At 42.7% G+C, this 11,368-nt stretch overlaps 1 protein-coding gene across 1 annotated transcript; it reads right to left on the minus strand.

Annotated features, from left to right (window-relative positions):
- Window positions 1–814: 814 nt before the first annotated feature.
- Window positions 815–6,275, minus strand: LOC124113657 (lipopolysaccharide-induced tumor necrosis factor-alpha factor homolog). The gene is made up of 4 exons (XM_046474116.2): window positions 6,083–6,275; window positions 3,912–4,086; window positions 2,993–3,158; window positions 815–1,926 (listed from the first exon to the last, which is right to left on the minus strand). The coding sequence occupies exons 2-4, from the start codon at window positions 4,066–4,068 to the stop codon at window positions 1,821–1,823; spliced, it is 429 nt and encodes a 142-aa protein (XP_046330072.2). The 5' UTR covers window positions 4,069–4,086; window positions 6,083–6,275; the 3' UTR covers window positions 815–1,820.
- Window positions 6,276–11,368: the final 5,093 nt, after the last annotated feature.

Below are 11,368 nucleotides of genomic sequence, written 5' to 3' on the forward strand. Positions count from 1 at the left end.
TTTTACCATAGCCCTGGCAAAACGTATTTAGATACACGTACTTAACAATCTGGTCATGCATACACTGAAGTTGACTTAAGTTATATAGATCTTTATTCAGCCAAATGAAAAGTCACAAGGAATGGGTGCATAATTTTTGTCATTTAACAATATATCATGTGTCTAACCACGGGTCCGGGTAGTCCTGTGGGTACTCGGGTCCTAGTCAGTACCCACCCGACCCGGGTACCCGAGTTACCCGTCCCAGCCCTAATAGAAAACATTCCAGATCTCAGTAAAGCTTGTAAAAAGCTTGAAAAAGTTGTATGGTAGACACGTGGAGGACAATTCCAAATATGACGTATCATTGACAAAACATGATGTCCTATGCAATTACCTATTGTACCCGTAAAGATCCGGGATAGAGTAGGTCTTCAGCAACCCCATGCTTGCCGTAAAAGGCGACTATGCTTGTCGCAAGAGTCGCCTAACGGAATGGGGTGGCCAGACTCCGTGACTTTGTTGTGAACGCAACGTTAAACACTATTTCACCTCATTCTTTCACATCAAATGTCTCCACGCCTATTGACACTATCAAACCTGTAGCCCCGTATCAATGTTAATTATACCAGTTGATACATGTAATCGATACAAGGCATGCAATACGTTGCATCGATAATTCGATTAATTGTAAGAACCCTTGTCAATATATTTTTTTTTCTGGGACGACATGTAACAAAAAAACTTACTTATCCATGCAGCTGGCGGATTTCAATCATTCAACGAAAAATACGCTTTTGAAAATATAAGCAAAACATTCATAACAGAACACGTTTATTATCCCCTTGTTGGGCTATATACAATGCTAACCTATATACAGTTGGCGAGTTTGACATCCTTTTGAACAACTCTTGAGTATTTTAACTGTTTTGGGAGGAAATCCCAAAGTGACAAATGCCGTTGATATCAACGAACTAATTGTGTTTTTTTGCGTTTCGATGCGGTGATCAGCAGATGTTTACACAACTAAGGGACGCAATTCTGCTCAGCTGAGTTGAGAAACAGTGGACGACCTTGCCCTTGACTGACAGAGGGTTAGCGAAAATACTGTGCACCGTTCAAAATAATTCTCAGAGATTTGACTTTTGTACATACCCCATTGTCAACCCCCATTTATTGCTAAGGTTCTTCTGATACAATGACAATAATGAAACACTTATCTCTTAAGAACATCGTTTAAACTTTGATCTGGTCCACATTTACTACATTTAACACATGAATTATATCGTTCATTCCGCGGCTTTCTCGGGGTTGAGGTACGCCGCTATGTCGGGGTAGAGCCACGCCCTTTCTCGGGGTAAAGCCACGCCCTATTTCCGGGTAGAGCTACGCCCTATCTCGGGGTAGAGTTACGCCCCTATCTCGGGGTAGAGCTACGCCCCTATCTCGGGGTAGAGTTACGCCCCTATCTCGGGTAGAGTTATGCCCCTCATGATCTCAGGGTATTGTTACGCCCCTAACTCGGGGTAGAGTTACGCCCCTATCTCGGGTAGAGTTATGCCCCTCATGATCTCAGGGTATTGTTACGCCCCTAACTCGGGGTAGAGCTACGCCCTTATCTCGGGGTAGAGTTACGCCCCTATCTCGGGTAGAGTTACGCCACTATATCGGGGTAGAGTTACGCCCCTATCTTGGTAAGAGTTACGCCCCTATCTCGGGGTAGAGTTACGCCCCTAACTCGGGGTAGAGTTACGCCACTATACCGGGGTAGAGTTACGCCCCAATCTTGGTTAGAGTTACGCCCCTATCTCGGGGTGGAGTTAAGCCGAATCGTTGACTGATTATTTCCGATGGCGTCCAATTTCCTTCTGGCAGTTGGGACAAGTATGGATGACGTCTTTGGTCTTGTCTATGCACAATGGGATCAGGAAACACCCCAAGCAGCCGCTGGAAGAAAAAGGACAGAACATGATTATGCATTACAATTTCACGGTTCATCATTATCGGATCCGCCTATAGCATCACCAACACAATCGACATTGACATGTTAAAAGACTATGGGGATTTCAGTGCTGACCATGTTTCCAGTCTCGCATGCTTGTCATAACAGCTGTCTGTTGTGGGTCGGGTGGTTTCAATACGTTACCGGCCGATTATTTTCCGATTTCGTTAATCATTGCTCATGCTCCTTATCAGCAGGGTAACAAGTACCACTTTTGAACATCTTTCGATATGAAGCGCTGGGAATCGAACTACCCACTTTCCGCTCTCCGCGCAGGCGCTCAATCCACAACACTGCGGAGGCGGTCGACGATACCAGAAATAACGAAACCAGAGATATAATTAATGTCAACTTCCGTTTTCTTAATTCACATTTACTTCCACACTTGTGGTTGTTTGTTGTTTAATGTAACATAACGACGGTCAAAAAAGAAAACAGTTAGGACCAAATATAAATGACTGATATTATGAGCAACAACCCAAACAATCGCCGTACGACTACATGCGATCAGGTGACCGTGTCTGACAACGCACCATATAGTGCGTCCCCTCTCTCGAGCAGGATACGTTGCTGGGGATGAGGGCGGTCGGGTAGCCTAGTGGTTAAAGCGTTCGCTCGTCACGCCGAAAATCCAGGTTCGATTCCCGACGTGGATACATTGTGAAGCCCATTTCTGGTGTCCCCCGCCGTGATATTGTTTGAATATTGCCAAAAGCGGCGTAAAACCATACTCACTCACTCATGGGCGGGTAGCCCAGTGGTTAAAGCGTTCCCTCGTCACGCCGAAAACCCGGGTTCGATTCCCGACATGGGTACAATGTGTGAAGCCCATTTCTGGTGTCCCCCGCCGTGATATTGCTGGAATATTGCTAAAAGCGGCGTAAAACCATACTCACTCACTCATGCTGGGGGACAGTTCGAACCCGGAATCCCGGGTTTGGTACAGAGGTATTAAACAGCGTTACATTAGGCTCAGGACGTGTTACAAAGTACAGATAAAATCAGCATTACCCAAGCATCCAAATCATCACCATGCTGACGCAGGTACAATGGCCAAATTTGTATCTTGTCGACGTCTGGATGTTGCCATGACAGAAGATACATTGCATCCCAACCGGGTCCTCACCCATGCGGAGGCGGCTCAGCAACTGAGGGGGCTGTGTCGTCACCACCATTCCTGAAGAACAGCGGACAGGGGTCAGTGCTGGACATCAGTGATTATATGCTAGTGACCATTTAATATTCTTGGGGTGGGGAGTCCATACATCTAGCATGTCCAGGGAAAGTATTTTAGTGAGTAAACCTGAGGATGTAATCACAAACTACATTTTTCCACATTTTACAGGAAACAGATGATATTTTGCTTTACCCAACTGCTGCAACAGAGCGGGCTTCAATGCCCCTGCTGAAGCGGGTTGTGAATCCCAGTTTGAGATGGTTTGGCGAGATCTCCGGAAGTCATTCGTCACCACTCGCCCCTTTCCGTAAACTGTGTCCCGGAATAACACGAGTTGGTCACGAATGCTCCGGAGGTCAGCGGAGCCCCGGTGAACAGAATGCGTTGGCGTCATAAAATCCTATATATGATCACGGGTTAGAATCCCACATTAGCACTGATTGTGGTGGCTCGAGGGTTTAATCAAAGTGCTAACCGTCTAAGATCTGCTACACCATTAGTTCTCCTATATTAAAAAAGATGTTCTTCTAGATAAGCTTTTGAAATATGGTCTTTTACAATTTTAAAATTATCACAAAGTGATAACAGCAGATATATGGTCCCCATGATGATAACAATGTTATGAAGAAAACAAACATAAATTATTGCAAAATAATATGCAAACGGAGATTGGCTTCATAACTCCTTTCAAGAATGATGCTACTCATAATATGCCAATTCTGTTGCGATGGATACAGCTAGGCATTTACTTACCCAGCTGCTGCAACAAAGCAGGGTTCAGATTCTCTAGAGATTGATTTGCTAGGTTTGGAATCCCAGCTGGCGATGGGTTGGAGGTGGAGGTCAGTGGAGCCCCGTAGGTGAGTTGGGATGGGTTGGCGGGATCCCCGTAGGCCATGCCTGACGCCATGCTTGCTCACGATGTTATCTGTAAAGTTAACACATCTATACTTTAAACACATACCGACAATACTTCTACAACTGATGCTGTTGCTGATTGTTCTACTTTAACTACTATTATGATTACCACTGTACGGCTACTGTTATGGCTAATACTACCTCTGCTACTACTGCTTCTACTAGGTGAACGATTAAATCTGCTGCTACTGCCTCTACTATAATTAGGAGGCACGGGTGGCCCAGTCGTCTAAGGCGCCGCGATTAGCTGTGCAGAGTTGCGTCCCTTGGGCACGCCAGAAACCTATGATTGTGGGTTCGAATCCCGGTTCACCCCGATTATGTTTCTAGGTTTGTCAGCACCATACCCGTTTTCGTGGGTTTCACCGAAGTGGTAAACGTCTGAGACCTGCATCACTTCGGGCTTTCCTCCCACATTAAGCTGACACGCCGTGATATAACTGGAATACTGTTAAAAGCCGCGTAAAACCCAACTCACTCGCTCTACTATAATTACTATCTAACGCTAGACAGACAGATATTTTATTTTCGTCTCACCCCTGTACATCATAAACACATGCATAAAATAGGAGATTATACATAAAAATAATAACACAGCGCCACTCATATAAAGTTATGAGTAAGTGAGTATGGTTTTACGCCGTTGTTTTGCAATATTCCAGCAATATCAAGGCAGGGGACACCAAAAATGGGTTTCACACATTGTACCCATGTCGGGAATCGAACCCGGGGCTTTGGCGCGACGAGCGAACGCTTTAACCGCTAGGCTGTCCGACCGCCCTATAAAATTATGAAAGACGATGCAAGACTAAATGATGTATACAGATAAAAAATGTTTTACCCATATAACAACTGCTTTTTGCGTTGTAATATTAAAAAGCGGGTTTTGGCAGTGACAAGTGAGGAGTTTGCTTGTACCAGTATGAACATTACTTTCCCATCAAGGTTCCTGCTAGTTCATCAGTTCCAGTTCTAATGACAATCACCAAGCCTTTCTGTCCATATAAAATACATGTTTATTTAACAGATGTGGCATATTTCTAAAACGACACCACTGTCTATCTATACATACCACTGTCTGACAATCGGAGGTAGCCACACTGTATTCTCATTAAGAAAAAAACTGATAGCCCGGTGGTGTATGCTATTTCGAACACTTTGTTAACCATTAAGTCTGCTGCTACATCTACAATAATCATAATTATGTCTAATGCTACTTTGAACACTATGTATATATTAAGTCTGCTGCTACGTCTACGATAATAATAATTATACCTAATGCTACTTTGAACACTATGTATACATTAAGTCTGCTGCTACGTCTACTATAATTATAATTATACCTAATGCTACTTTGAACACTATGTATACATTAAGTCTGCTGCTACGTCTACGATAATTATAATTATACCTAATGTTACTTTGAACACTATGCATATATTAAGTCCACTGCTACGTCTACTATAATTATAATTATATCTAATGCTACTTTGAACACTATATATATATTTATTCTGCAGCTACGTCTACGATAATTAAAATTAAACCTTATCGTACTTTGAACACTATGTATATATTAATTCTGCTGCTACGTCTACGATAGTTATAATTATATCTAATGCTACTTTGAACACTTATATATATTAAGTCCACTGTTACGTCTACGATAATTATAATTATACCTAATGCTACTTTGGACACTAATATATATTAAGTCCACTGCTATGTCTACGATAATTATAATTATACCTAATGCTACTTTGAACACTATGTATATATTAAGTCCACTGCTACGTCTCCAATTTTATTATAATTATACCTAATGCTACTTTGAACACTATGTATATATTTATTCTGCTGCTACGTCTACGATAATTATAATTACACCTAATGCTACTTTGAACTCTTTGTTAACCGTTAAATCTGCTGCTACGTCTACAATAATTACAATTATGCCAATACTGTAACCTATAATCACATACCTGGTGAAGATCAATTCTACATACCTGGTTCTGTCCAACGTATGAACTGGTGCGTCAGTAGTGAGACACACGTAGCGTAGATCAGGCAGCGGAGTAAGCGTGTGCGTGGACCAGTCTACACAACATGGGTAAGTATTCAGGTAAATATGACAGGAAACTGGTACCTGTCTGTCAGCTGCGGTCGAACGTTTGACGCTCGCCACTGTATCTATTTAAAGCCATTCACCGGAATGATTTCTTCATATATTCTATTTCAGACAAAGCGCCACTCTCCTCCCTAGCAACAGTTGCTGGCTCGGCATTGCCAGACTGTTTATACATGGTCCGGGCCGTTTTCTATGCGTTCAATTGCAATATTCCAGCAGCTCCAGGCGTTCGTGTCTACATTTCACAACGCTTGCATGATCTGTCAGCGAGATTTCAAAGAGCTCCAAACTACTCTTGCTCAATAGTTGTTTAATCAGGGTTACAACAAACCGTTGTTTGGTCAGGGTTGCAACAAAACGTTGTTTGATCAGGGTTACAAGAAATCGTTGTTTGATCAGGACTACAACGAACCGTTGTTTGATCAGGTTCACAACGAACCGTTGTTAAATCCGGGTTACGACAAACCGTTGTTTGATCTGGGTTACAACATACCGTTGTTTGATCTGGATTACAACGAACCGTTGTTTGATCAGGGTTACAACGAACCGTTGTTTGATCAGGGTTACACCAAACCGTTGTTTGATCTGGGTTACAACGAACCGTTGTTTGATCTGGGTTACAACAAACCATTGTTTGATCTGGATTACAACGAACCGTTGTTTGATCTGGGTTACAACGAACCGTTGTTTGATCAGGGTTACAACAAACCGTTGTTCGATCATGGTTACAACAAACCGTTGTTTGGTCTGGGTTACAACAAACCGTTGTTTGATCAGGGTTACAACAAACCGTTGTTTGATCTGGATTACAACAAACCGTTGTTTGATCGGGGTTACAAGAAACCGTTGTTTGATCAGGGTTACAACAAACCGTTGTTTGATCTGGGTTACAACGAACCGTTGTTTGATCAGGGTTACAACAAACCGTTGTTTGATCTGGGGTACAACAAACCGTTGTTTGATCAGGGTTACAACAAACCGTTGTTTGATCTGGGTTACAACAAACCGTTGTTTGATCTTGATTACAACAAACCATTGTTTGATCAGGGTAACAACAAACCGTTGTTTGATCTGGGGTACAACAAACCTTTGTTTGATCAGGGTTACAACAAACCGTTTTTTGATCAGGGTAACCCCAAACCGTTGTTTGATCTGGGGTACAACAAACCGCTGTTTAATCATGGTTAAAACAGGGTTATTAGTTGAATCTTCATGCGTATGTCTAAATATGAAACAGTTGAGGCGGTGTCAGTGTTCAAAAGCTCACGTGGGTATATCAGTGGGATGGGAATGGCTATTTGACCATTATTGAACGACATCATCGATATACCAGAAGCTTAAGTTAAACTTCTTGGACATTTCCCTTATTTTGATTTTGCCAATTTCAGCCAAATGTTTGTCTTCTTCTTTCAAGAAAATGATTCTATATGTTTGAATAAAACAAAAGCAAATGATTATCATGCAGTGTTTCTTCATCTTCGCCGCCTCCGTGGTCTAGTAGATACAGCGTCTGTCCTGAAAGTCCGTGGTTCGGTCCTCGGCCGCATCACACCAAAAGATGGTACTTGTTGTTACCCCGCCTGGTGCTTACCATCAAGGGGATAAAACAACGACTGGCCGTTTCTGAGTCGATGCAATGTGTTTGAGTAGGGTATCCATTTGACACTGCGGCATGGTACCTCATTGTACTAAGAATCAATACAAGTCCAGGCTAGCAGACTCACGCACACGACCGCACACACACACACACACACACACACACGCACGCACGCACGCACGCACACACACACACACACACATGCACGTCGCTATCATGTGCATGCACATCGCTATCTAAGCGAAATACACTCGAAGCTCGTTGTGTCGAACTCGTTGGGACCGGGAACTATGTTCGAGTTAAGTGGAAGGTTAGTGTTTGAAGTTGGTTTAACGCCGGTTTGAACTGTATTTCCATAAAGTCACTGTATGTGAAAGGTGATCAAACAAGGACTGGTCGGCTCGGAGTCAGTATACTGTGTCTGAGTGGGGTATTCATGTTAAACTGCGGTATAGAATCACAGTGGGCTAACACTATAGCCGGCATTAGTCGGACCAGCAACCACATACTCGTGTGCATGCACGTCGCCACGTGAGTGAAATAATTGTGAACGCGACGTTAAGCGATAATTCATGACTGTGAATTTACATACATGAAGCAAATAACTTCAGAAGATTATTTCAACATACCCCCACAGTCCAACTACAACACTACTGCGTCATTCTGCGACACCAACACGGCGAGTAGCCAGCTAAAGGCAAGGGCACACGCACAAGACACAAGCTGACGTCACAGGCGATCTATTGACGTCCTAGGCGATCTATGGAAGCCATAACTAAAACAGCTTCATTGAAAGTCGGTGTACATATAGTGCTCACGTGTGTTGCAATATTTGTAAATAAAAGGTTAGGAATTGCGCAAGGTCGGTTCAATGACTGTAGACGTCGACCGTATGTAATATATATCTACTAACACTATGCCCGCTGTGATCGTGGTTGTATTCACTGTACCGCAGTATACATAGCGGCAGGTCGGGGGTTCGATCACCGGACGTGTCATACCACAAGACGTAAAAAGATGGTACTTGTTGTTACCCTGCCTGGGTAAGCAGATAAAACAAGGACTGGGCTGGGAGTCAGTATGTTGAGTTTGAGTATCCCTATGATGGAGAGGGGTATCCGTGTGAAACTGTATCAAAACTGGTATCTCAGCACCATAAAACTGAAATCAGTCCCTCCCAGCAGCCACACACACACGTGCATTCATATACACATCGTTATAAGACCGCCTCTGTGGTCTAGTGGTAAAGCGTCCGCCCGGAGAGCGGAAGGTCCGGGGTTCGATATCCGGCCGCGTCATACCGAAAGACGTTAAAAGATGGTACATGTTGTTACCCTGTCTGGCGGTCGGCATTAAGGGGCTGAAACAAGGACTGGTCGGCTCGGAGTGGGCTAGCTCCATAAATCGGCGTCAGTCCGGACAAGTACATGCATACACACACACGTCGCTATATAAGTGCAATAACCTTGGACGCGGCGTTAAACCCAATTTCACCTCACTATCAACACTGTAGCCCCGTATCGATGTTAACTCTAACAACTGATACATGTTATCGATATCTTGCCTTGGACTATAGAAAAATTACAATGCATCGATAGTTTGACTATTCATTCGAACCCTTGTCAAATGGTTCCTTTCTAGGACAACAAAAACACAGACATATCCATAAATTATTTATACATTTCCAAATGATAAGCAATATCTTCAAAACAGAAAGAAAATGTCTTCAGCAACTCAAGTTTGCTGTAAAAGGCGACTAACGGGATCGGATGATCAGGCTCGCTGGATTGGTTGATGCATGTCATCGTATCCCAATTGCGTGGATCGATGCTAATGATGTCAGTCACTGAAATGTCTGGTCCAGATTCGATTATCTACAGTTCGCTGTCATATAGCTGGAATAATGCGGAGTGTGGAGTTAAACAGCAAACAAACAAATCAAAACAGAACAAGTTTATTATCCCCAGACTGGGCTATACGACGCTGTAATGATAACATACATATAGTTAGCGGACTTAACATCCTTTGAACACTGTTTGTGTATTTGAACCGTTTTGGAAGGAAATCCCAAAGTGACGAATGCCGTTGATATCCAAGTGATGGTCGTGTGGTTCAGCAGGCAAAGATCATAGCAGATGCAGTGATCAGCGGATCTTTACACGCCTCGTCTGACAACCATTGGGTCACCTTGCTCTTGACTGACAGAGGGTTAGCGAGAATACTTTACACACTTCAAAACAATCTGATGTGTCAGAGATTTTAATTTTGTACGTACCCCATTGCCAGCCTACATTTCATAGCTGAAATTATTTTGATAAATAGAGAATCTCATCCGAGTCTCTTTTGATATCAAATATATCAACACGAGTTGATAAAAGTTGAAAAATTCCGAGGCTTGCAGAGGATTTTTGCCACTTTTCTCGATTTATTTATCATCCAACATCATTCTTTCAACTTTTTCAATGTGTAGACAGTAATTAGCAGTGTCTTCATTGTAAAAAGTACTGTAAACAGCTTCAGTAGCAGAGCCATTAGGGATGTCATTTGATTGTGACGTCATGGTTACCAATGACGTCACAATGATCTGCAAAGCATTGTTATTACTTGCCCGTGAAGAGATCACCCGTTTAATAAACATACAGCTTTATTACACATTGTGTAATACCAAAACGCGTGCTTATGTACTCTCGGAACACGTTTCACGAACAAATATTGAAAGCTCTCAACATCCCTTGGCGTATTCAACGACATTGTGTGTGGAGATGATAGATCACTGGGAGGAGCTTATGCACACTCGATGACCCCAGCAACCTTGTTGCTAGGCTGACGTCACATGGCATTGTTTCGCCGATGGATCTTGCAACAAAATTCAACAAATTACGTCATCGGGTATTGTGACGTCATTGTAAACTTTGAGCTGCAAGGCCCCGTTCCACAAGGCGATCGTACTCTAGCGCAACGAGAGTCTTTAGTCTAAGTTCAATTATGTGAGTTGTGATAGCCTTAGCACTACGATAATTTTGCGGGACGAACGCCTGAATTCTAAAGGTGGACCATTGTATGATTTTAAATTCATACGTTTCAACTTTTGACGTGTTTGAAGTATTATTCTGTTAAACTCAATTGGATTATGCCATGGATCGTGTAGGTGTCAGCCTATTTACACTCAACAGTATAATTCTAAAAACATTATAAATGACAAGTAATAAATAAAATACTAAACTCGCTCTCGTGTAAAACCAATTTTATGAAACTCGTGAATAGTTGTGGTATCTGACTCGCTTTCGCTCGTCAGATACCAGAACTATTCACTCGTTTCATAAAATTGGTATTACACGGGAGCTCGTTTAGTATTCTATATGATGTAATTTCATTGCAGCGATATCTACAGTGTAGATATCGCTTCATCTCTCCCAAGCGATATCTCCTGTGGGAGGCAGTTTTGGATGATAAAATGACTATGAATGATATTAAAGGTAACACTTATCCTCACACTCCGTCGCAGTGGTGACTCAGCATATAACACCACTGCCACAGGCTAATTTGCATATCACGTGACCGGACTTT

The sequence above is a fragment of the Haliotis rufescens genome, unplaced genomic scaffold (assembly GCF_023055435.1).
Source record: "Haliotis rufescens isolate VD_foot unplaced genomic scaffold, xgHalRufe1.0.p SCAF_6, whole genome shotgun sequence".
NCBI lineage: Eukaryota > Metazoa > Mollusca > Gastropoda > Lepetellida > Haliotidae > Haliotis > Haliotis rufescens.

Bases quoted from the DNA above. Each gene is read 5' to 3' on its own strand.
- LOC124113657 (XM_046474116.2), bottom strand. From the start codon at position 4,068: ATGGCGTCAGGCATGGCCTACGGGGATCCCGCCAACCCATCCCAACTC. The intron at 3,159-3,911 runs GTAAGTAAATGC...GCTGTTCTTCAG, and splicing joins TGCTTTGTTGCAGCAGCTGG to GAATGGTGGTGACGACACAG. The intron at 1,927-2,992 runs GTAATGCTGATT...TTTTTCTTCCAG, and splicing joins GTGATGATTTGGATGCTTGG to CGGCTGCTTGGGGTGTTTCC.